This window comes from Typopeltis vanoorti, chromosome 21 (assembly GCF_054136105.1).
Source record: "Typopeltis vanoorti isolate ZY-2024b chromosome 21, IOZ_Tvanoo_1.0, whole genome shotgun sequence".
In the NCBI taxonomy this organism is placed as follows: Eukaryota; Metazoa; Arthropoda; class Arachnida; order Uropygi; family Thelyphonidae; genus Typopeltis; species Typopeltis vanoorti.
In genome coordinates this window covers 22,481,815-22,509,789 of record NC_143569.1, presented here as the reverse complement: position 1 = coordinate 22,509,789, position 27,975 = coordinate 22,481,815, and the positions used below count along the sequence as shown (strand labels likewise).

Here is a 27,975-nt window from a genome sequence, read left to right as displayed (position 1 = left end):
AGAAAAATTTCCTCTAGTCGACGACTAGATTCGAAACAAAGTCTTCCTTTGTGCGGTCAAGCGCCGTGGTATGCAAATGCCACATCCACAAAGTTATAATTATAATTAAAATTATAATATATTAAAACATTATGTTATGTTATGTAGTATTTTTAAAGAAATATCGTTGACAATTAAAGGTCGGGCGAATTCAGGCGAGTCTGAATATTTCCACGTTTCTTATGTTTCTTTTCATGAGAAACGTGAATGAATAATCTGTTAGCGAACATGGCAGTTTGGTGTTCTGCACGTGGTAATTATTAACTCTGCCAGTTTCCAGCGTTGCATAAACATAAACGGCATTATTTGGTAAGTTGTGAATTTTATTTCATCACACGAACACTATGCCAAAAATTGTAGCTGAATAGATTCTAAATCAAATGTACGAGAGTTACAGGAGTTTGAAGCAATCGTTTATACTAACGTGATGAATGATACCAGTATTTCATGTTTTACAAACTGGTGACAAATTCCTGATATCGGGTGTGTTCAGTGCTGTTCAAGTGTTTCTCTTTATCACTAATGTGAAAATTAGTGAATGAATGTCATTCTGCATAGAAGTAAGTCTCTGTGAGATTAAAGACTTAAAATGTTTACCTTTGACGGAATAGATCTTATGTTGCAGAGGTGAGTGCGATAATGAGGAGGACATTAACCAGACCATATCTGGACTACTTCACTAATACCCTACTGCTCAGATTTAGAGTTCTGGATTATGAGGATGAGAAACACTGGAAAATTTTCATAGGTAGGTAGGTAAGAACACAACAGCACTGGAAAATTGATTGAGATCGAATTAAGGAATGCCAAACTGTGGTAACTGGATGTTCAACAGGGAACTCTCTTAGCACATACAAGTTAATGAAAACATCTTATAAGATAGAATCAGGGAAAAATTTGAATAGCATGGTAAGTGGTTGAGGGGAAGAACAAAGAACCATTCTTGAACGTTTAGTAAGGAATGATGCTTTCTGTAGTCTGGGAGGGGGGGGGGATGCATTTCCTGATAGGATGCCAAGTGAATTTAAGCAAAAGTATAATTTTGTAATGAGATGTATAGCATAACTTCCATGATCATCCTTGAGACCCCACAGGAGTAAATAATATCAATCAGCATTCACATCTTCTAATTATTGGAATAGTAGTATGAACTTGGTAATAGTAGTCCATTATGAATTAATACACAAATATTGTAGTGTTCCATAGGTTCTGCAAACCTGCATGTGAGATATAGTGCAAACCACTGTGAAATAAAAGTGATATTTGTGCTTTCATTTGTAAGTTTTGCTATATGACAATGCACATAACTAAGGTAAAAAAGAAGTTAGCAAAACACAAATGTGGTGAATCCATGTAAGTTGTTGAGCTGCTCTTTAAAATAAGGCCAGCATAGTTAAGCTTCACATCAGTAGGAGTTTTATTGCTCACCATAAACATCTAATTAGAGAACTGGCTGATTCATAGAGCTGGTTATTTTCTCAAGTTTTACTATATTATATTTTTATTAAATAAAGTTTACATTGCTTATTGGCTTGCATTTCATTTGACTAACAGTTATTTTCCTAAGGATTTCATCACAGATGTGGCAAATGTTAATTAAAAATCCAAAAATAAAATAAAATTGATAAAAAATAAAACAAAATATCTTTAGTCCATCCATGATACAAAATGTACTATAGGTTTGAAATAACCTTTTATGGGTGGGTGGGAGCAACAAAAAAAAAAGTGGGGGTAGATCCAGCAGAGGAGTGCCTGAAGTGGATGGGGGGAAATTCCTAAGAAGTTTTTTTGTTTTTTTTTTGGGTGGTGGGGGGAAGCATCTAAGAGATTAACTTATCATACTTTAATTCCATTATGAAAAAAAAGTCTTATATTTAATTTGTTTAAAATACAAGAATAAAATGTAAAGTCTTTTGCTCTTTTATTTTGTTATCTGTTTTTAGTTTATGTTAAATGAATAATATTAATAAATGTAATTTTTGTATTTTTTTAATTTGACACACATTCTCTCTTCGTCTCACTTATTCACTCAAATTAATGATGTTATTATCTTCGTAGGCTTCCATTCAGTTAAAAGTCCACTATCACCTAACCACTACTCACTGTCTTGAGTGGTGAATAGGTAACATTCATTGTTTACATCGTCATCTGAGGTATGTCTTGGTGGTATAGACAGAGACATTTAGAGGTTAATAATTTATGAACATCTCATTTTGTATAATTTCTCACTGCACTTTTATATCTTAACCCTATACAGCAGTGTTATAAAGATTGATATAGAGTTGAACCTCATTTAATGTCATGCTCAGATTTCTTCTTTTTGTTTAGCAACAAAGTTTCTATTGGCCTACATGCATTCATTCTTTGTCACCTACTTCATTTATTATCATGCATTGCCCCCATGAGGTCTGCATGATGACCGGTTGAGGAATGCACAGAGCACTGCTACCCGGTGTGAGTTGTTGTCCAGGCATTTTGTTGAATGGTTGTGTAATAATGATCCCTGGCTTCATTTTTATATTTTTTAGGTATTGGGGGTAGTATTGCATGACTTGTGTTTATTGTACCTACTGCAGTACTGTACTGTAAGTTAATTTAATTTTAACTTTTATCAATTTTAATTTTCTTCATTTTAATTAAGAAAGACTCATAAAATTATAAAGGCTTCTAGGAGAACTCGGTCTTCTGAAGCTGGTTTTGCAAGTAAAGCACCAAGAGAGGCCATCAATTTAGCCATAAAACAAGCAATAATAAAAGATCATAATCAAGGGCTCAGTGTTAAGTTAATTTGTGAAAAATATAACATGGCCAGGACGACTGCAAATACAATAATTAAGAGCCAAGAGGTGGTGGAAAAAACGAAAGTGACAGTTTTCTCAACTAGACTGTAAAGGGAGAGAAACAATTGTGGAATAGAAAGACTGCTAGAAATATTCATTAGGGAAAAGCAAATGAGAGGTTATTTTCCTTCTCAGGTTTTTATTTGTGAAAAGGCAGAGACTTTTTAATGAATGAGTTAGTGAATCACCTTCATCAAATGCTTGATTCATTGAGTTTACTGCCTCTCATGGCTAGTTCAAAAGGTTCAAAAAGGTTGGGTATTAAAAGTGTTGTGAGGCATGGGGAGGCTGCCAGTGCCAACCAAGAGGCAGAGTTTAAAATTGAGTTTGCAGAACTTGTTGAAGAGGAGATATCTTCTACTTCATTGCAGATGAAACAGGTATCTTCTGGAAGAAGTTACCAAGTAGGACTTATATTACGAAAGAGGAGTCCAACTTACGGCTACAACCCCCATGAAGGACTGCTTCATTCTGCTCTGTTATGGGAATGTCTTTGAAGACCTTAAAATCAAGCTTCTGCTTGTTTGTCATTCAGAAAATTAAGTATTTTCAGGCAGAAGAACATCACAAAGTTTTTCTTAGAGTTACTGCAAGAGCAAGAGAGCATAGGTTATCAGGAAACTTTTCAATGATTGGATGGAAGAAGTTTTCTCTTCAACTGTACAGAACTACCTCTAATCCCTCTCAAAGTATTGCTGTTATTGGACAATGACCCTGAACGGGCAGTCCATATCAGTGTGAAGTTTCCTTTTGGCCAATATTAAATTTTTCTTCTCTTCAAGGATTAGGTATTTGTCTGTTATGGCTTGACCGTCTTTCAGCTGGTCTTTTCTCTCTCTCTCTCTCTCTCTCTCCTCCCTCCCTTTGGTCTATATCTATCCACCTTTTTTGGTAGATGATATCTTTCCATCCTAAATAGATGTTTTTTCCATTTCTCTTTATATTCCTTGATCTTTTCATTTATGTTGTAAATATCTAGTTCTTTTTTGATGTTATTTCTTATATGACCCAATTTTGTCCATCCTTTAATTGCTCTTAAAATGTCATCTCTGTAACTTGTATTTTACTTTCAGCTTTCTTTTTAGCAGTCCATTTTTCTGAAACATGTAATAGAGTGGGAGTGGCCATTTATAAAATTTTAGTTGAGTTCCTTATTTTTTATTTATTTATTTTTATTTTTCTTTTAATTGTTCCACAGATTTTCTGAAATTTCTTTATTTTTCATCTATATTTTTTAAATATGTTATGCAGCCTAAATAATTAATGAATTAAAAATAGTTATATAAAATAAAATAATTATTTTATTTAATTATTATTATCAACATTTGACCTCCATGGAGTCAGAGACTCATTGTGGGAGGTACTCACTATTGCATACAATGTTCATCCAATTGCGTCTTAAACTGATTCAATGTGTTCGCATCCACAACACACTCAGGCAATGCATTCCACTCACCATGCAAAGAACCTGCTTCTCACTCCTTTGCTCACACCCTCCTTATACAGTTTCCAGCAATAGCCCCTTGTTCTACTCCCCTCTTCCATTCTATGAAAAATCTCTTCATTTCTGCCTGATAACAGCCCCTGGCCAGCTTATGCCAATCATATGCTCCCCCCCCCTTTCCTTCTATTCACGAGGCTCTGCAACTTACATTCTCTCAATTTTTCCTCGTACTCCACATTCCAAAGACCACTGACTACCTTTGTGAATCATCTCTGTACCCTTTCCAACATATCCTCGTCACTATGAAAACCTGGCGATCAAATCTGTGCACAATAATTCATATGAGGCCTGATCAAGGCCTTATACAATGGAATCATAACCTCTATTTCTGTATGTCAAGAGTTCTTCGCATCATTGCCATTATTCGATGTGATGTCTTCACAACTTATGCAATGTGGTCCCTAAATTTCAGGTCCTTGTCTACCATCACTCCTAGATCTCTCACTCCTTTACTTCTGTTAGTTTTCCCACCAAGTGTATACTTTGCATCCCATCGTTGCTTAACAAATCTCAAAACCTTACACTTGGCAACATTGAACTGACAGTTCCATTTACCTGCCCATTCATGCAATCTATTTAAGTCCTCTTGTAAGGCATTAACATCAGCCTGACTGTGCATTGCTCTCCCCAGTTTTGCATCATCTGCAAACAGCTGGATATCACTTGTTAAACCTGACCCAATATCATTAACATACAAATTGAACGACAATGGCCCCCGAAACTGATCCCTGTGGCACACCACTGGTGACCTTTCCCTTTTGAGATACTGCACCCCCCATATACAACTTTCCGATACCTATCTGACAGCCAGTCACTGATCCAACACAGAAGTCTGTTATCCAGTTCCATCTGTTTGAATTTATTTAAGAGATTGTCATGTGGCACTCTATCAAAAGCCTTTGCAAAATCCAAGTACAGCACTGTATATATGCATCTCGTCTGTCCAAGGTATTTGTTACTTAGTTATAGTACATAAGTAAGTTAGTGAAACATGATCTTCCCTTAACAAACCCGATGACCCGACTGATTACCATTATTTTATATAGCTATTTTTGATCTAACATGATCTCGACTTTTAAATGCTACGACTTTTGTTTTCTTTTGTGAACTTTCTAAATTGTTTTGTTGGCTTATTTTGTTTAATTCATAAACTGATTTTTGAAGGTCATCTTCATTGTCTTATAATATAATCTGTTCATCTGCATACAACATTGTATTGATAACAGTTCTTCTTGTTAACTGGACATCTTGTTTTATTGTTGTTTTCTATATTTTAATACTCTGATATATATATATATATATATATATATATATATATATATATTGTTTGCAGAATTAAAATTGAATACAATATACTAATGCTTCATTGTGCTCTTCAGGAGGGTAATAAAGCATTAGTGCTTCATGAAGAGGGCACTTCTTGGTGTGTAAACATTGCTTCACATTTACATTAATAGCCCGGGTGTGCTTTCGAAATGCATACACCTTTGTGCCCTTTGAAAATATGTAAAGAGGGCGCAGTGGGTCAAATTCTTAGTGTTGTAGTATTTTTAAACTGCTGAGAAGGCTTGGCTAGGTGCTGAAATTTTGAGCTCACTCAGCACCTAGTATCTGTGATTGGTTATTGTGTCAACTAGTCCAATTGAACGTTGTTCGCTTACCATGAGTTGAGCACTTTTCGTATCCGATGTGTATTAAACAGTTGTTACACATGTTTTCTGGAATTGAAAATTTGAAAGTGGATGTTAGGAGAAAAATGCTAATTGTTTTTTTTTCTTTTGCTTGTGCAGCATAGCATCTGTTGAGGTTGCACACAGTTTTTTAACGGTATATAGAGACATTTTTATTGTAGTCTTCAGAAACAACAGACAATAAAAAATATCTATTCCTGAATAAAAATGAATATTCTGTGTATTATAAGACATTGTTGATCTACAACAAAATACCAGCATATGTGAGATTGATAAGATAGAAGAACTGCTGATACTAAAAAAAAACAAACAAACTAATGAATTTAGGATTCCCGAAAGTGTGGATAATTCCGATAATGATCGGATGTTATGTATACTGTAAAGTAAGAGTAAGCGTCTCAGTAAACAAAATAAAATTCTTGGGAAACAGAGCAAAATATACAAACCAGAGAAATACGTATAACGTGCAACAAATTTTACGAGATGATTTGCTGCTCCATCAAACCATATTTATTCCTGCAATACTCTCTCTCTCCATAATTTTTTTTTTTTTTTAAATTATGCCATGATAAATTCACTTATTCATGTTTAGAATTTATAGGATTGTGCTATTCGCTCTACCAGCAACTTATCGGACACGCATATCACAAATGATAATTATTAATATTCGTTTACCATTAATGAAAGTGTTTCTACTCGCACTTATTCTTTCCTATTCTCACATGTCTTATAAATGATGGTTCACATATTTTCAGCTTTGAGTATTTGAAATATACCAACCAAATATAGCATTCTCCTTCATTGTTGTTTTCTAATAAATCCTAAAACAGATTGTTCCCCGACTCTACGCAAAAGTATTCAAATCCTGCAATTAATTGCATTGGGCCAATTAAGGTGAGCGATGATGTGCTATGCCCTCTCAAAACTTCCATACATCAATAAAATGCAATCACACAGTCATGGGCATCTGCGCGAGGGGGGCACTTCCCCCCGGATAGATTAAAAAATTCTACAAATTATAATCATAAAATTGATTGAGATATGTAACCTTAAACCCTCGACCATGGAAAGTTTTGTCTGTCTTAAAATTTTATGATGAGTTGGCATGTTTCAGCCCATGCAGGGTAGCCGTAGAACACGTGTTTTATTGCAGCAATAAAACACACGTTCCTGTTTTTGGTACATGTTTTTCTGATTTGTGAACAGTGATCGGTTAGTTTGCCCTCTGTGTCTAGTGAGCTACTGAGTGAAGTGTGAATTGTAAATTTATAGTGAAACAAATTTAAACAGAAAAATACATTTTTAGAGATTATTTTACTTGTTAGTTTTATGTTTTTTTTTTGCTTTTAAACTGAAATAATTTAATTTAGGATTGATTAGTTGATTTTTAATAAAATATGCCAGTCAATATTTAATTGTGCTAAAAACTATTAATTCTGAATAGCTTTTTTTCCCCAAGAATTAAAGATCATTAAAATTGATGCAAAATGAAAATAACGTATTTATAGTTTACATTGACAAATAATTACATCAAAAAAAGCTAAAAGATGTTTATTGATGTAATTATTTAATTAAATCAGTAATTATAAAAATTTATTGATGTAATTATTTGTCTCTAAGCCCCCCCCCCCAAAAAAAATTTTCTGTGGATGCATGCCCATGCATACGGATTTCACGGTCAAATTGATGTGAAATCTGTAGCATGGGTTGCATAACCCACACAACAGCATACCCAATCGAAATGAGCATGCAATGCTGCTGATTTATATATATATATATATATATATTGAATAGAGTTGGAGATGAGTTACATCCCTGTCTGACACCTTGATTTATTTCAGTTTCTTCTGTTAATTTATTATCTTACTGTAATTGTGTTTTTTGTATCTTTATATAAACTTTGTATAGCTTGCACGAAATGTAATGGATATCCTTGTTTTTTTTCGTTACATTCCATAGTTTTTTCTTTGTATTTTATCAAAAGCTTTCTTTTAATCTATAAAGCTGTATGAGTGTCTAAATTAAATTCTTGTCTTTTTGTTTTTTTTCAATCATCCCACCCAACACCACTCTTCTCCTCCAGCCCATGACCAGCAGGTTCAACTTACACAAAGCTGACATTTGCTAAATGCTACAAGCACACATCAACTCCAAATACCTCTATCCTCAGTGAATATTTGAAGGAGTACAACATCCTTGAGGCCATTAGAATTGTTAGAAAGGCATAAAAGAGGTAACCACAACCACTATAAACTCTGTGTGGAATGTGATACTCTGTGAACCATGATTTTTAGGAACAAAGCAACTACAAAACAGAAACTCCACCTTCAGCAGGCAATGGGATTGGAAGTTGATGCTGATGATGTGTAAGAACTTCTTCAAACCTATCAGAGGGAGTTAAACGCAGTAGACCTCCCAGAGATGGCAAAGGAATCTGAATGTGACAGTGGTGAGGAGGAGCCAGAGAGAGAGACACTCTCTACTGCACAGATAAAACATTTCCTGGAATGTTGGGAGGAGTTAAGGAGATTGAGGATGTCCATCCTAATAAAGAGGAGTCATAGTTTAAAAATCTGCTTGTTCACTGTGTTTATTTTAAAAAGTTGTTGAATGAGAGAAAAAAACATCACACCCTACACAGTTTCTTTAAGCCTCTGGCAAGAGATTCTCCTTTAACCTTGGGGTGGGGGGGGTAAGCACCCTTATCCCCAGAGATTTCTCCTGCAGAAGAGATATAGTACACACAACTCCCGAACTTTAGCTGATGACTTGTTCCCAACGCTGTTCTTCTCCTCCTCACCTCTCCTGTTCATTACTTTAAGCTTAGCATGTTCAAGATCAAGATAAATAAAGCTTTTTTTTTTATTGTTGTTATATGTTCCAGTGTGTAATGCACGTTAATTAATATGCATAAAAACATTAGAACTTAAAAGCATTTACAAAGCCTCAAATTAATAGCTTTGGGGATAATTAATATTTACCTAAAACCTCATCGAACATGTAATTCATTTAACATCACTTTTCCCAGAACGAATTAGTGATGTTAAACCAGGATCAACTGTATTCCCTAAATACAGGTATCCCTCAATTAACACGGTTAATTAATTTCTCGATGTTACCGCGTATATCAAAATCGTGTAATCAAATCTAATAATCAATGATAAAAATTACAATTTGTCCATGATTGATTACTGTATTAATAATTTGTTTTACTCTTTTAAGAAAGTTAAAAAATGAATGCAAAGTAAATGTTTAATAAATACTTGTACCTACATTATTTACTGCAATTATTATTTACTGCAATCAAAAAAAGATATCAAGAGTAGTTTGAACAGTTTTAGTTTTTTTCTTATCGGCATAAATTCTACGATAACAAGCAAAATGACTCTCCAGATCTCGGCTAACAAGCAATAAAACATAAAGAAAAAACATGCAAATATAATACATGATGGTACAAATCAAGTAGATATTGAATCTGACATTATTTCATAGCCGAATATAAAAACTACAAGAGTTTTGTGCCGAATATATAGAACCTAAAAGTTTCGGCAGATGCAAGCATAAGCAACCTTATGGGCAACTCGTAGTAAAGGTGGAGTAAGCTCCAGATCATTTTCCTTAGTGCTGCTCTCCGAGAGCAGCACTTCCCAAACTGTGGGCTGCGGCCCCCTTGGAGGGCCATAAATTTTGTTGAGGGGGGGGTGAAATAATGAAAACAAATTTTAAATGTTTTAAGACTAAGTAGAATTTTTTTAATCTTAAAAGAAACACATTTAATTTTTATTATTTCTTTTTTATATTTCAATGGAAAAAATCACACATTGGTGTTGGTTCACAAATTTTGCTTCCTGTGTATTTAGGTGCTTCATGAATATTAGTAAATATATGCTTATTCATATAAGTTTCATTTCAAAGGTATTGATAAGAAGCACAAAAAAAAGCTTACAAACGCAAAATCTTGAATATAAATTGTACTGAATATAAATACAGTAAATATTATAATAATATATGTGTATATTACAATTTTTTTTTTCGATGGGGGCCCTGGAATATTTTAATTTTTCCAAAGGGGACCTTGGCATCCATAAGCTTGGGAAGTACTGTCCTAGATGACATGTATGATAAATAAGCCTTTGGCTCTCTTTTCAGTAATACATGATGGTTTTTTATTTTCAGTTACAATCTAGAAATTATTGAACAAAGAATTAAAAAAAACAAAAAAACTTAACCATACCATACTGACGTCAGAGGGTGCGGTATCTCTCGGATACAATTTACTGTCAAATATCACAAACCTTTATATAACATGCGTTAAACCAAACTGACAGCAAAAAACAGTGCAAAATATCACTCGTAACATATGAATGCACAGCTACTCATGACCTCCAAGCTATCCACTGAATTGTGTAAGAATATTTATATTATTTTGCATGTATCTGTCAGATCAGCTGCGAGCTCCGCAAGGTTAAAGGCGCGTTAATCAAAACTCTTGCCGCGTATATCAAGGGATTGCCTCAATTAATTTTGCCGGTTTAATCAAATCCCGCGTTAAGCAAAACTGCATTAAGCAAGGGATACCTGTACTTTGAATCATAAGTGGTTCAAGAAGAGTTACTTATTGTTCAGAAATGTTAGTCTTTCACAGCCATTACTTTTTTTGAATTACTATTGAGCTTACTAGCATGCATTTGAAATTATCATCATCATCATCACAGAGTGATCAAGCTGAATGAAGTTTGCATAATATAAAAATTACATTGCCAGGTTATTGAATTAGGAAAAGTGCATATGATCAAAGATATTTTAGTGGAAACTTCCATATAGGTTTCAAAGAGATATGGAGAACTGACTGAAGCTTCTGATCAATGTCCAATCTCCATCTTCCCATGTTAAAACATATTACTGGATATTCAGTTATACTGAACAAATGAAGATGTCTTTTTGGTACTTAGTTATATTCTGTATTGGTTTACAATATTTACAATTAAAATGCAATGCCATGTGTGATATTGCCTGGCTAAAAAAGGTCTTTGCTGTTTTCATCAGGGAAAGAGAGTGAGCAGTGAATAGTCACTGCTGAAACAAACTCAGCTTCATAATTGAAGACGTATCAATAGAAAAGAAGAACTAGCGGAAGAGTTATCAAAGTACCATGTTGACAGAACTGGTATTAATGCGACAAGGCTGCAACAGGTGAGATTATGCTAAACAATAAATATGCAATTTTATATTTGTGTAATAGTGATTACAGAAAGAAAGTGGTAGCTACAGTGTTCAATGTTCAACACTAAACACAAACTTCTTGAATGGCAGGCAGAAGTGGAGAAATTGGAGAATGAGACTTATCTGTGTCTATTCTCTCATGGCAGGTTCTAATATGAAAGAAGTTGAGGAATTTTTTGAGTCATTAGAGATGGAAGTTGACAAAGAAAGAGGAAAAGTTAGTCCTTGTTGGTGACCTTAAACAGTAAGTAGATTAGAAACTAAATCCCTGAAATATAGAAATATTTTGATAAAATTTGGAGAAGAGACCAAAGCTAATAATAATGGTAAACACCAGCTTGATTTCTTTAAGGGTCACACAGAGATCAGCAGTCCTTATGAATAATTATGGAAACACAGTACTGTGTTAAAGAATTTACTTAAATTAAATTAAAATAAAATTCGATGTTTCAGCCTTTATATCATGGTCATCTTCAAGAATATTTACATATATTTACACTGGCTCGCAAGCTACATTGGTACGTACTACGGTGGGCCAAGAATAACTGCTTTTGTAAACCATTGAGTATAGCCTGACCTCTGGTGAAAAAAAAAAATAAAGAAAGAAAGAAAAAAATCATAATTATGTCGGTAAAATCATACTTTAATTGTCTTCCCTTTCTGGCTGTTCTTATTCTTCATCAGTTCTCAGTATACATGAAACCAACTCACAATGGTAAATATATTAATACTGCTTCTCATCATCACCCCCCCCCCATCAAAAATACGATGTGATTAAAACTTTAGTTCACTGTACTATGTTCTGTTGATCTTTTAAATAATGAACTGTAATTTATCAGAACTACTTTTATCTCTAATAGTTATAATACAAAAATAATTGATAACATAATAATTATAGTCTTCATCCTAATCCTCCATGAGAAGAAGTTTCTAGAATTTTAATTCCATATGTTAAAGGACTATCAGAGAATTATAAGATTTCTTTTCCAGGTGGACTTACAAGTTTCTTTCTGTCTGGTTCATCAACTAAATTCCTTCCTAGCCTCTCTGAAAGACAGATATGCTCATTTCTTTTTTTTTTCCTGTATTTTACAGGATCCCTTGTTCATGTGGCCTTTATTACTGTGGGCAGACAGGATAATCTGTGTTACATCCTGATATCTTAAGAATATAGAATTCTCAGCTATCATGGAGTAACATGAAGAATAAATAAAATAAATTAGAGCCCTGCATAAAAGATAATAGTTGAATTAATTAAAAGAAAAAGAAAGATTCTTGCATCCAATAAAATATAAAAAAAAAAATAAAGGTTTTGTTAAACTAACTAACAAAAGAAAGAATGTATTAATATTGTGATATGATTTAAATGAGAAAAGTTAAATAAATAAGACAGAAAAGGATTAGTCATAAAAGATGGTATGTGAGAGGCTAGAGATTAAGTTATTAAGTAAATTCATAGAAAAATTTTGGAAAGGGGATTAAATTAGAGGCTAGCAAAGGAAAACAACAGACTATCGCTCAGGGCCGATTCCCAGATTGAGACATCGTTACGGGCTCGCCGATCAAAGGACGTTTGGCAGAAAAACGTCACCCTAATTGGTCGGTGAAGTAAAAACAAGTAGGGGCGGAGAAAAGAAGTTAGAAAAAGTGCCGTTAGGAGAACAGGTATAAAAGGGTTGGAAACCCCCCCCCCCCTCCATGAGACTTTTTTGGTTTTGGTTTTGATTCCGTTCCAGGAGAGTCCTTCGCGAGCTCTTTCGTAGGGATTTCACGGTGATTTCCTGAATTGCGAGATTGGAGTTATATCTCCGACGCCACAACACTTAAACAAAAGTGAGCAGAATCTCGGTTCCGTATTTCCTATGTGAGAAGCGAAGAATGCCATATAGTCGAGGAAAAGAAAGCATATTCTTTGTGTTTCGACTTCAGTGACAACTACGAGAAGGGGAAAGAGGTAAAGATATTGATGTCCACGTTGCGAGTTGCACAGCCGATATATAGTGATTCAAAATGTGTTCGGAGTTACGAAAAGTTAAGCCAGCGTAAGCCTAGTTCAATTCCAAAAAAGAACGTAGGAGAAGCAGATTATCGGTGAGGTTATATCAAGATAGTTCAATCAAAAGGTAAAGGTCCATATGAAAGCCCCAAGAAAGAAAGGTACTGTAAAATATATCTAATGTTAACTAAAATTTGTCTGTGATAAGTATCATTATTCTAATACGGAACTGTTGAAGTGACCAAGGAAAATTTATACTAGGACTTTAGTATCCTGAGAATTTTGCATGTCTATTGTAATGTATTGGAAAGTTAAAATGTCATAGTTGTGTGTTAGTGCAGAAAAGGTTTCGTTAATCTACTTAAGTTTGAATAGTAAAAATAGTGTGAATTAATCTTATTTGTCCATGTCAAGTGAATTTATGTGTTGAATTGTTATGGCGGCATGATCGTAATACTCATTATAGGATCGTAGCCTAATTACTTGTAATAAGCTAATGTATGTTTGTAAGTATTTAGTTTAGCATTAAATTGAGTAATCATAAAAATTGAATTGTACCATGTTAAGGAATTTAATAAACCTTTGTTCAATGATAAAACAGTTGTCTGAAATTGCTGTCCAATGCACCACTTGAAAAATACGAACCTAATCATGCGGGAAATTAATGTTAAGAAACGAGATAAAGTGTCACTACTGCAACATAGTTACACTTTCAGACATATTTGAGTTCTTTCTCCTTGTTTTTGTATATAATATCTTAAACTAAATATCCCAAAAGGCACAGTATAAATACAAATATTAGGGGTACTAAGGAGAGAAATAACTTAGATATTAGTATAAGTTTTGGTGATATCTCGTGCGTAGATAATAGTTGAACATAGATAAGGGGGAAATAACTAGATACTATAAAAATCATAAAATGGGACACAACATCTGCTCAGATTCATGTAGAAGAACATCAAGAGTATATTTTAATTCAAGAATCTGATAAGTCTGGTTTAGCTAACCATACTTTATCCACTAGGCATAGCATTCATTGGAAGAAAACTCAAGTCCTACACAAAAGTTATTTTCTTCTTGAAAGATTATATAAAGAAACTTGAAGCTTACATTCACAGTCCAAATCTCAACAAAGACATTTGCCTTTCCTAATTTTAGGAAGTCTTCTTCTTCTTAAGTAACACTCCTCATTCCTGTGTGCCTTAATGTTGTAATTATTTTGTTGAATTTTAATAGTTGTAGATGGAGTTATCCTCCTCAGTTAATAGTATATATTGTCATGTGCTCGCAATTTAAGTGTTATTCTTATTGTGGATATCTCTTTTCATCTGTATAAGTAACATGTTTCAACATATCTTTATCTGGACGATTTTAATCGGAGGTGAGTTAGCCGATCTCATATGGAGGTAGCAGGGTTTTTCATCCCGCATACAGATAAATCAGCCCTTCAGAACACACGCAATTTACAGACAAAAAATACTAGTTGTGGTGGAGGTGGGGGGGTAGATGGCGTTGATGGAGATGATTCGTAGTAGAGGTTCAGTGTAGTGGTTGAGACAGTTGTAGGTGTCCTCCTGCGATGAGTCTTCGGACTCCTTGGAGGTGTCACGAATAATATAGATCTATTCTATACCTCTATATTTGCTGTATATCATCTGCAGCATTTCTGTTTTTTTTTTTGATATTTTGCTAATTCAAGTATTGATATGTACTCCTGATTGCTTTCCTCTTGAATATTTTTATCACTGTGTTGTCATTTCTTATTTCATTTTGAAATCTTTCAAAAGTAATTACTCTAGACATCTAGAATATCTTCAGTTTTCATGTCACTTTTATCATCATTGATTCCTTTTACATTACTTTTTTCCCCTCCATTTCTAAACTTTTTCAATTAGTTTATGGATATTTCTTTTGCCACTTTCCTTCTGTTTATCTTCTGTATTTATACTGATGTTTTCCCATGACTTTTGTTTATTTACTGTATTCTTTCAGAGTACTGACTTCTTATTAGGAGCTTTTGCTAGCCTTTCCACTTTTTCCTGTTCTGTTTAGTTTCCTGGATCCACCATAGAACTCTGATGTTTCCTTGCAGACAACTTCACCATATGCTTCCCTGGCCTAATCAGTTTTTAATTTTCTCTCTCAGAGTTAGTTTTCACCCCTGAAAATTGTTAGACTTTTATTCTTTTTAAAAATTTCTTACACATTTTTCTTTTCTGTGTGTTATTCAATTTTATCCTGCTTAAAAGTTAATGATCTTCACACCTATTTCATATCTCCTGTATAATGAAGATATTCTGTCAGCAATAGCATTTTTTGTCTTCTTTTTGTGTGAATTTTTATGCTGGAACATGGTGTTAATGTTAACTAGTCCACGCCCTGAACAGAAATCCAGCAGTACTTACACCATTATTATTAGCTTTGCTCTTTTCTCTAATTTTCCTCAAACATTTCTATATGTCTGGTATTTATTTCCTCTGTTTAGATCTCCAACAAGGACCAACTTTTCCATTTTCTTCATTGAAAGCCAGCTCTTATGACTTGGAAGCTTCCTCCACTTCTTCGTTAGTAGAATCTTGGGTGAGACCATAGATACAAGTAGGTCTCATTGTTATGTTTGCCCACACCGCTACTTGATGTTTCCTGCCATTCAATAAGGTTATGTTAATGCTTAATGTTGAATACTGTCGCTACTCTTTCCTTTCCCTGATCATTATTTCCTGATTATAACATCTTGTATTTATTATTTAGAAAATCCCACCTGTATTTGTCTTCTTTGTTTCAATAATACCAATTATGCTGACCTGGTATTCATTAATTCTTCTTCTAGTTTCACTTGTCTTCTTTTGATAGATTTTGCAATGGCGTCTCCCTTGAATTCTTTTGCTGTTCAACTGGCGTTTGCTCCAATACCCGAGTTTCTTCTGTTACTGGAAAAACTGGAAATAGCTGTTAAAAAAACCATTGAGATAGCTTTCTCCATTCACCTTGGTTCCCCAACAAAAACAGTGGAGGTCTTGTTTCTTCATGTAACGTCTAAGCCAGAATGAAATTCCATCATGCAGTATACCATAATTTTGTTTTGGTTTAAGCTAATAATAATATAATTTGATTTATATATATATATGTTACAGTTAAAGCGATAAATCCGGTTATTATTAATAATTACCTGTTAAAGTGAATAATTAAAATTAATCACTTTAACCGGTTAAAGTGAATAATTCCTAGAGGAGTCTGGTAAATGCAATAAAAACATGTTTTATAAAAAATATTTTATTTAATAGCAGAGAGAAAAGGAGATAAATACATTGTTATATGATTATATTGTTGTCTGGTAAAAAAACAAATTACTTATTTTTGCAGGAAAGACCTTTGTGCCACTTGGAATTGCAAAGGATTTCTGACTTTTTACATTTGTAGCGATTTGAGTTACAATGGGCTGTACAATTGCAATATTGGAAACCTTGACCACCTAAATTAGAATTCTTCTGGGCACGTTCTCTTAGACTTATCTCAATATCAGGAACTTCATTAACTGAAATAAAAGTTTCCTTACAAATGGTAAATTTGTTCCTCGAATAGAGTTGGTTTAAAATACTATATTTTGTACCTAATTTATATAGGTTTTCATTCTCAATAGAAATTATAACAGCTATAATATTCCAGTTACCAGTCTTAGCCCTGTCTACTTCTGGAATTCTTATCCGAACATTTTCTCCTACATTTGCAATTGGAAACTTAGTCATTGAAAGCCTTAATATTTTTCAGCTTGCTTCTTAAGTGACTGCTTAGCAGAGTTTCGAGATTCTTGAATTTTTTCTGTGATTTCATGGAGTGCAAAAGAAGTACTTTCCTTACTTTTTTCTTTATTTTCTAATTCAACATTAGTTATTTTTTATTTTGTTATCTTCCTTGTCGATCGTTTTTGTTTCAGAAAAATGTTGTTTTCTTTCGATTTGGCTAACACTCTTATTTCTGTTTTTGTTTGGATCTCCAACAGATAAGTCATCACTCGTATCATCTATTTCCACTTCCACATTGTCACCGTTTTCTGTCCTAATACCGCTTTCCCTCTCTGAGATTATCTTCTCACATTCAATATCCTTATTAGTTTGATCTTTTAATATCATCTCAAAATCTTCTTCACTCGTGATTTCTGACAAGGTATCGGCTGGTAAGTATGTTTTCAAACCTACCTTAGCTTTACAGCTAAACATAGCTTCATAGGGACTGTGATCTATTCCAGAGTGATGTGCTCTGTTTTTCATAAACTGAATAAATTTTATCCCTTCCGACCATTTTGTTGTTTTATTTGTTTCAAGCCATGTGGATAACATTTTTTCAATGTCTTGGTTTGCTCTTTCAACCGAGCCTTGTGATTGACTTTGCCATGGTTCCCCATGAACAATCTTAAGCACATTCTGCAGACTTCTTCAATAATTTTATTTGCGAATTCCTGGTCATTGTCACTTTGCAAGATGCATGATGCTCCAAATATTGTGAATACATCAAATAGACGATATGCAACTTCTGCAGCTCGTTTTGTTTTCAAAGCTCTAAGTTGAACAAATTTCGTGAGGTGGTCTTGATAAACCATTATAAATTTATAATCGCCATCAGCTTCTGACTGCATATCAATTAAATCAATCTGACATCTAGAATTAAATTCGCTGCTTTTAATTGGTTTAACAACGAGCCCTTTTTTTTGGAATGCTCAATTTCTTTTGGCAGGGTTCACAAAGATTCATATGTGATGTGCTTATACTTCTCTTTAAGCTCTTTCATCATTCTGTTTCATCCTCCATTGCAGATGGCAATACGAGTGTCATGAATTAACTGAAAATTTTCCTCCAAAAAAGTGTAATACATAATCGGATCTCTTTCATTTTTAACAGTTACGACAAGTTTTTCAACATTTCCAATTTTTACGATATCAAATCTTGATAACCGTTGATAATCTTCAGGTGTTTTGCCTCAAACCTTATCTTTGTTCTTTTTAACTTTCGATTATTTGTCCCTTTTTTCGATCTCAACATATTAACTTGGCCGTTAAATTGTGTTCTCATTATTTCTAAATCTCCCATTATGCTTATGGGTACATAAAATCAATGAAAATGTGGAGAAATGTACACACTTAGTAGCGACTGATGTAAATAAGAAAAAAGCAACCTCTTCTTATCAGTACTCGGTCCGAGAGGATATTGATGCTCCTAGGGGCCGGTCCGAGATTATTGATGCCCCTAGGCAAAGAAATTTAATGAAAACCAATATATAAAACCTGTAAACATGTTTTTATTACATTTACCAGACTCCTCTAGGAATTATTCACTTTAACCGGTTATTAATAACATTAGTAATTAGTTATTAGTAATTATTAATAATAATCGGATTTATCACTTTAACCGTAACATATATACACACACACACACACATGAAAAGCCACAAGACCTATGGCACATTAGTGCCATATGTGGGCAAGAGGAATAGAAGAAAGGCGAAATCTGTTCACATTTTTCTTGAACAGCTGAGAGTTGTAATCTTTGGGGAAAGGCAGAGTAGGGGAGAATATTCCAAAGGATAGAAGTAAATGGAATGAAAGAGGAGGTAATGAAGTCAGTTTGGTGATTTTCAAGATGGACTATAAAAGGGTGTTGGTTGGCAGTGACTCTTATTTTAATGATTTTGCAGGGAGAGAGGAGGAATAATGGTGGCCAATTCAGCAGAGCACTATCCATGAAAGTATCTGAAGAAAAGGCACAAGGCAGAAACTGAACTTGAGAGAGGGATTGAAGTGGATATGTGAGAGAAGGATCATTAGCTGGACTGCTATCTTCTTGATAGAATCGAGCAATCCTAGAGAGGATTTTGTTTTGCTGCTAACTCTACACAAACCCCAACAAAATCCTAGAGAGGATTTTGTTGGGGTTTGTGTAGAGTTAGCAGCTGTGGAGGTGAGAAGTAGTGTCTTGTGTGAAAAAGTACTTCAAGTTTTTTTGGCGACTGCAGAAACTATAGTTGAATTGTGGTTGTGCCAGGAAAGATTGAATGTGCAGGTCAGTTCAAGATGAGAAATATGATTGTGTTTGGATATCTCAGTATTACTAAAGGTAAAAGAGGGGGGGGGGATGTGAGCTCTTTCTTGTGACAGGTCAGACAAGACTGGGTTTTGGTGGCATTGAAGTTTATAAGGTTGCCCTTGCCCCACTGGGGTATAGTTAGGAGATCTGGGTTCAGATCACTGGTTGTGGTAGATATTGAAGATTCTAATAATACTTGACAACTAAAGGTTTGTCAAATGAAAAGGAGGAATGGAGTGAACTGTCATCAGCATACCTATGGATAGGATCGGAAGTCTGTGAGAGCAGGTCGTTTATATACAAGAGGTGAAAGAACATAACCCTGAGGTACTCCTACATTGGTGGGAAAATCTGAGGATAGGAAACCATCCACCATGACCCTTAGTGAGCGACTGGTGAGAAAGTTGGCAATCCAGTTGCAGAGTGTGAAAGATAGACCATGGGATGGCAGTTTGTTAAGTAGTCCCCTGTGCCAAACCCAATCAAATGTCTTTGAAATGTAGATTGCTATGGCAGAATCCACACTGATAGTCACTGATTAGTTGGTGTGACCTTAGGTGGTTCATGAGTTGGTTGATGATGACCTTCTCCATAACTATAGAGAGAACAGAAGTGAGAGCATTTGTACTATAGTTCGTCGGTTGACTTTTATCACCTTTCTTTGGGATTGGTTGGATGTGAACTCGTTTCCATGTTGTTGAGTAGATGCTAGTTGAATAGGATAGATTGAAGAGGCAGTACAAGATAGGTGTTAGTTCTAGGGGCACAATGTTTTAACATAATAAGTGTCATCTTCATACCTATGGATAGGATTGGAAGTCTGTGAGAGCAGATCATATACAAGAGGAAGAGGTGAAAGAACAAAACCTGGTGTTCTATTCCTTCGCCTCTTCAGGACCAAATAGATGCCTTGTTTGTATTTAGGTTATTAAGGATTTTTCAGATTTCTTTTTGTTGGAAGACTGTGGGTGACAAGAGAGCTATTCTTGGTGGAGTGGAGGGAACTTTGTCCAGGCCATCAATGCAGGAATTGGAAGAGAAGAATGATGCCAGTAAGTTTTCCTAGTCTTTAGGTGAGGTAACTGCAGTACCAAAGGTGAATGTGAGAGCATGAAACCTGGGTGGGCAGAAGTTGCTCCCAGTGGCTTTGTCAAGGGGTCAGAAAGAGCGACTGCCATTTTGGCAGGAAGGAAATTTGCAGTATTTGGCCCTTTCACAGTCTCACTTGGTCTTGGTGGAATGGAGTGAACTGTTATCAGCATATCAATCTTTTATAACTGTTGCAGGCTGAAGTATAGGCAGAGTGAGCAGCTGGAGTTTTGGTCTTGAGCCATTTGTGGTAAGCAGAGGTTTTTCCCTTTACAGCATTGGCACACTTTCTTGAGAACCAAGGATTGGATAGTGGCTGGGAATTTCGAGTGGAATAAGGGATGAAAGCCTTCATTCCTGTGAGGGTGATTTCTGTTATTTGGTCTCAGCAGGTGTTTGGATCAGAAGAACTAAAGCAGTAGTTGGACCATGGGAAGTAGGAATAGAAGTCAAGGATGTCTTCCCAGTTGGCACCCTTGTAGTGTCCTTTGACACTACAAAGGTGCCAACTGGGAAGACACCTGTGACTTCTATTCACTGGTAAAAGATTGGTTAAATCCCAAAATGCCAACTTATTTCCACTCATTCAGGTCGATACCTATGTACTAACAGGTAGATCCAGGGAGATAACATCTACTAACAGGGTGTACCACGAGAAGTGCTGTTCTGTTTTCCACATTTCTTAAAGGCTATCTAGACATCTCTCCCAGTTGTTCTAGCTTTGATTCTTAAGCAGTCCCCAATTTAGAACATCACTTTCAAGATTTCTTAGACCAGAGTAGGTTTTTTCAAAGGCTCTTAAGTTGTCGAAATATAGATTTATGGGTGGGATTAAGTTCTTCATAATGTATTTTTAGATTCACTTTTCCTGTACATATGTGAAAGCATAAGTATGCACTACACTATGAATGATTTTAAATTAAAGTGATGATAAATGAAGAGTGAAGCAAATTACAAGTTTGCTATAACTGCAAGCTGTAGTCTTAATTTGTTTAACACCTATGCACTACAATTAATAATGATTATTCAATGAAAATATGTATAATATTTTGTGACAAAAATTTTTATTGAAAAAAAATGCACTACAATGATTGAATTATTAGATAACATTCACACTATTTAAGTTTTATTCCAAGTTGTATGTTAAGGTCTTAGGCAATCAGCAGCCTGCCATAGAATGATATGCATGTTGGTCACGTGCTTCTATGGCCCCCTTCATTTCATGCAGTCATAATAGAATTTATACTGTTGTTTATATATGTTGTAAAATTTGGGAGTCAGAAAGTGGAGGGGATTATTGGGCATTCTACTATTAAAAGTAGAAAGAACTATAAGAAATCTGAAATTTGTAAAAGCAGTAAATGATATATGATATATGATCAAAAATCTCAGGTCAAATAAGTGTTATCAAATTGCTATTTTTACTTTAAGATAGGTAGATGAGAAATAATGAAAATACAGTGCAAGTTAAGTTTAGACACAAAAAGAATATGATAATATGCCCAGAAAAAAATGTTCACAATGTATTAATTATTGTGATGTCGATTAGATATTATTCAGAGGTGTTATAAACTAGCAGTTAGAATTGAGGGAGCTACAGGAGAATGGTTTGATTTGAAATCAGTGTAGAGAGAAGACATTGTAAGTAGAGAATCTATAGAATAAGTAAAACATATCAATCATTTGGGCATAATTTTTAGTGAAAGTGGCATAAATACATAAGGAAACAGAATTTGCAAAGCTGATATGAGAGGAGACAATTAGAATAAAAAGAAATTAGCCAAAACAGTGAACTCTTGTATATTAAGACGTTTTTTAAACACATTTTAATTTATGGATCCAAGGAATAGGTAAAACAGTTAATCAAAAACTAGAGAACAACACATATTGGAAGTCTGAGAAAAAAAGGGATATTAAATGCAGAATCATATTAAAAATGAAGACATTAGAAAGCAGTTTATGTGATTAACATTTAAGCAAAATGTCAGGCAAGTTTAGCAGAAAACTCCCACCCCCCTTTTATGGAGACCCATCCATGAGATACTATAGGTCAACCTTTAATATGCTAGTACCATGTACAAGCAATAAGGAACTTATTCAAATTTGACTTGAATAGATGTGGGATGTATTTCTTGGAAAGCACGTGATGGAAGAATGTTTCAGAGAGCAGCAGTGGAAGGGATAAACCAAAAAGAGGAGCAGTTTGTTCTGTGGAACTGTGAGAGGGTTTTGGTTAGCTTCTGTAGTGTTTGGACAGATTTGAGAGAGGGCAAGGGATTTATTGATGCCAATTGTGATGAACAGCGGCCATAGAAGTATTTATAGGGAAGTGGTGCAGGCTGCAGAGACTGAATGCTTTTGCAAAAGTCAGTAGAGTGTATTAGTGAGAGAGGGGTTGTCAATCAATCTAACTGCTTTTTTTGGCATAGAATCCAGTATTTTCAGGGAGCTATTAGGTACACCCACCACCCAGATGTGAGAAAGGTGTTTGTTCAATGGTCAGGTAGATTTATGATTTATATAGAGTTAGGAGCTGTTTGGAGTTAAAGTAATGCCTCGAGTGAAAAGAGAACACCTAATTTTTTGAGTGCAGCAGAGGCAGTATTTGTGATATGTTTGTGCCAAGAGAGATTTGATAGAATTGTTCTAAGAAGGTAAATCTCATCTTGAATTTAGAGAGTTGGGTATTGGCAAGCTTTAGAGTTCTTTTTTTTGGGAAATAATACAGAGCTGTGTTTTGCTAATATTTGTTGAGAAGTTATCCAACCCCATTGATGATTTGAAGATTGCAGGTTGTGATTTGTGCTTTGCAAGCCTTGCCAAATGAGAAGGATGGGTGCAACATGCTGTCGTCAGTAAAACTATATGCCAGATTGGCACTTGGCTGGAAGAAGAGGGTGGGTGAAAGAACAGACTTGTTCTTTCACCCACCTTTAGATAAGGAGCCATCCACCATCACTCAAAGTGAGTGTCCATGCAGAAAGCTGTATGGACACTCACTTTGAGTGGCCATACTCATACACATATGAGTGTCCACCCCCTGACTTCTACCCAATTGTAGAAGTCAGGGGGCAGAACTGAAAGAAGGGAGGTTTCTTAATAGCCTTTGTGCCAGACTCGGTCAAAAGCCTTGGAAATATCAAGTGCAACCACTTGAAATTCACCAAACCTTTCCATATTGTTTGTCCAGAGATGGGTAACATGGTTAATAGATCCCCTGTTGATCGACAGTGTCGGAATCAATACTGTTAGTCATTTATTAGATGAGAATCTTCAAGGTAGTGTTGGAGCTGGCTGTGGGTAGTTCTTTCATTACTTTTGAAAGAATTGAGGTGAGAGAAAGTGGATGGTAGTTTAAAGGTAAAGATTTGTCACTCTTCTTAGAAATAGGTTATATATGGGTTAGTTTCCAGACTTCACGATAGATATTAGTAGAATCAGAAAGTTTAAATAGGTGGTATAAAGTGGGAGTCAACTCTGGACACAGACTTTTTGAACAATTGGAAGGGTGCCATCAGGGTAAGGAGAATTTTTCGTATCCAATTTGAGCAAAATTTTTCTGAACTCTTTCTGGTGAAAGGTCAAAGGTATCATCGAGTGCTTGGAATGATTGGAGGACATTTACCATGATGAAATGTGCATGAATTGGAGTAGAAGTAGGAAGCCAGGCAGTTGGCTTTTTCTGTGGATGATGGCAATGCAGTAATACCATCTGAGTGTAATAGTGGTGGGAGTGGTGTTGGGCAAAATTACAGCCAATAGCTTTGGCTGTAGCCCAGAATGCATGGCTGCTGTTAGGGTGTAGGTTCCTTGCTTTTTTGCTTTCTCAAAATCAGTTTACAATGTGATAATTTTTTTGCAGCTATTCTGTGCTTTCATGTAGGCAATATAGGAAGATGGAGTTTTGGATGCAAGTGTTTGCAGTTTGCCTGACTTCTTTTGTACAGCCTTGGCACAGGGAGAATCAAAACTTAAGATAGTGATGAGAATTTAGGGTGGAGCAAGGAATATATGTTTCCATGCTAGTGAGAGTTATTTTGGCGATTCTACACATTTCTTTGGCTCTGGTGGCTGGAAATAGTAATCTGACCAAGGAAATTAGGTGTAGAAGTTGTGAAAAATCATTTCACTTGACTCTCTGGTAACACATACAATGTGTGGATGTGAGTGGTTGTGTATGCATTGCTCCATGCTTTCTTTGATACCAGGATGCAGGAAATGACCAGGAGGAAGACCAAGATGTAAGTTGATGTAGTTAGTAGTACTGTGCTTTAGAAAATGCTTGCCCTCAGGTTGAATCTTATATTATTATTATTATTACGTGACACCTCCAGGGAGTCCAGGAGCTCATCGAGAGAGGGCACCTACTCTGTAACTCTGTCTCCACCACTCAATCCACCAACTACAACAAAACCATCACCATCTACTGCCCACCACAACCACTAGTATTTCCACAGACAATCACGAACATCCATGCCCACGGCTGGATTCAAACCCACAGCCTTTTGGCTGGAGAGCGGATACACTAACCACTCGGCCAACCAGGCCGGCAATATACTGTTAGCTGGTCTTTATCCTTAAAAGTTGGATTTTCCACTTCTGCCATAAAAACAGATAAACTGGTAAAACTTCTTATTTATCTATAGTAGACTAAGAGTTAGATAATTTGGAAATCTTTCTTTGGTTATCAGATATGGGAAACTTTTTCAAGCCACTTCAATCTTCCAGTAAGCTGGATGATGGTTTCGCACCAGGCAATGAAATTTATCCTCTGCCAAGATATTTGCAGACAACCATGCCCATAGTGGGATTTGGCTTGTCTAATTGCACCAACATACTGAAAAATATAATACCCTGCCCCCTGTCTCTTTAGTTTCCTTCAGTAATTTTAAACATCTACTGCTCATTTAACACTTCTTTTAATGATATAATGAAGTTGTTGGTTAAATCTCAGCGCAGATGACATGTTGTTGTATCTGTTGATAATTCTGATATATTTTACAGATTCTAATCTAATCATTTTTAGTGATGAATAAGTCTGTCTTAAAAATAAAAATTAAAGCAACTCTCATGTGATTCTCTTACCATATGCTCTTCACTTATTAATTACATGCAGAAAAAGATTGTACATTGCTCCTTATAATGTGATACATAATGTGATAGGATGTACTATTTCACCAGGCCAAGATAATTCTACAAATCTTTTAATCCATACTCATATACAATATATCTGATTTTGGATTTTTCCACACTCAGGTATATTTTTTTCTTTTGCTAGTAGTTCTGCCCATTGTATTTAATGAACAAACTGATTGCATAGTAAAACTTACTGTGCTTATAATTGCACAAACCCTATAATACCAGTAGGGTAATTTTTTTTTTTTTTTATTTTCCAACAAATTGCCTTAAAGGCATATAATACAATAATTCAGGGAATAAGATAAGTTACTGTAGGGTTACTCTAAGGTTACACATTTTTCGTTTTGTATAATGAACCTCTTACCTCAGCTAGCAGTCACACCTATCATTGTGCAGAGATCAGCACGTAATATGAACTGGAGAATAAGTAGCTGTATATTAGGCAAGTTGTTCTATTTGCAGCGCAATCAAAGCATTTCTGGATTAGACTTTTCTGTAAGATATAATATGCTACTTCCAGACTAATCTACTATAGGTTTGTAATCTTTTCTGGGTGATTTATATTAGATAAAAAAAGTGATAACTGAATTTACTTGGCTAGTGAAATTACAGTCCTGCTTATTTTAGATCTGAACTTGCTTGAAAAAAGTTCCTTGTTTTGTCTTGAGTAGACTCTGGATTATCTACTTCTCATTCCATCCATAGTACTATAGATTTACAACCTACAGCTCAAGTTTATGAGATGTGCATGAACTAATATATACTATATGCTTGCAATTCTTTAGTATGCATGGGGGGGAAAGGGACATCATGGAAGGTCCCTTTGAAGTAGTTTCCTTGCAACTTGATACACTTGTAACATGTAATTTTTGGATATTTATTACTGATAATAGATGTATGTATGTATGTATGGTTGCTTAAAATCAAATCCTTTATTTTAATTTTGTAAGTATACCTGCATGTTTTAATAATTTTTAATATGATGTCATTAAATCTTTCTTTCAGTGTTGGCTTAAATTTTAGAAAAAAAAAAAGCTGGATGCCAGATCTGGAAAGTAAAGATGGTGTGGTATAATCTTATCCCCCCCCCCCCCCAAGAAATTCCTCTATGCAAATATTGTTGTGGCAGAGACCATTTCTTTGATTTTTTTTTCTCCTTCTGTGCATCTTCCTGAAGATACTGCAGCACATCTAACTAGAAGTTACTTCATAGTTAATAATGAGAAAAAAAATTACATTGCACTTCAGGCCAGAACTAACTTGGAAAACCAATAACATGTTTGAACTCTCTTTATTTCTTTTCTGAAAGGAAGGTTAATATCTTGAAGATTTCTGTGGATTTCCATTTGGAAGAAGAATTTGATGTTTGCACACATATGCTGAGAAACCTCTGATCTATTTTTTAGTTGAGGCTGAAATCTCAGCAGGCACAACATAGTCATACATTGCAAAGAGTTACTTTTCATTGATGCTGGTTGTATATTTGAAATAAATGGCAAATGATTTTCATCATGTACTCTACACCTAGCAGTACTGCTAAGTGTAGAGTAAATTCATGTGTTGTACCAGAAGCATCCACTCAGAGGTTGGTGAATTTAAATTAAGATAATTGGTAGATCACTATGGTATCATATGATATTCTGTCTAGGAATTTTTTTATATACCTCAGGCCTGTTTTTTGCATTCTAAACCCACTTAATATTGCTTTAAAACATTTGTTGATCCTGTTCTTCATATATTTCCATCCTGATCGGATGGAAATATATGAAGTTAGCATATCTGCTCTTCATCAAACAGGCCACAGATTCAAATGGGAATGTTAATAAAGGTCTTTAGACATGAGTGAATTTCATTCCCCAGTGTGAGAACATTGGTGTGCTTATTGGAGGTCTGAAGTGGTTTGAAAAAGCTCCACATATTTGGTCTTTAGAGCTGAGTTTCTGTATTACTTAAAAATGAAGATAGAAAAAATATATAAAATTAATAACAGAATCAAAAAATACTTAGTTCTCCAAAAGCACTAATATACTATATGTTTACAATCTTTAATGGTTGAGAATTACTGTATTTGCCAGTGTATAAGATGCACCCCCCTTTTTTGTACACATTTTAGGGAAAAAAACCTTATCACTGAATATTATAATGAATTTACAGTATTTCAAATATAAAGTAATAAGTAGGTCTACTTTCAACAAATATCTAATCTAACAAGAGAAGAGTACCCACCTTTTAATCTTCTTCGTCAAAACCCAGAAATTCATCTCCAGAGCTAAAGGAAGAGACATTTGAAACCTCTTCTAAATCAGAATCTGAGTCCTCATACAACAAGTTGTCCTCTATACCAGCATTTCTCGACCTTTCTAAGCCCAAGGACCAG

The 27,975-nt window shown here is 34.9% G+C and overlaps 1 protein-coding gene across 3 annotated transcripts in view; it reads left to right on the top strand.

Annotated features, from left to right (window-relative positions):
- The first annotated feature begins 211 nt into the window (after nt 1-211).
- The window catches only part of LOC150094670 (putative peptidyl-tRNA hydrolase 2), a 166,163-nt gene continuing 138,399 nt past the window's right edge, over nt 212-27,975 (top strand). For 2 of the 3 annotated variants that reach the window (XR_016550143.1, XM_090411266.1), the window contains exon 1: nt 11,138-11,267. Coding sequence is in view for 1 of the 3 variants with exons in the window: in XM_090411266.1 (XP_090267392.1) it covers nt 11,227-11,267 (41 nt within the window). In the remaining 2 variants the exon portion in view is untranslated. Of the gene's footprint in view, nt 349-11,137; nt 11,268-27,975 lie in introns of those variants that run through there. The other variant, XM_090411267.1, reaches the window with a different exon arrangement.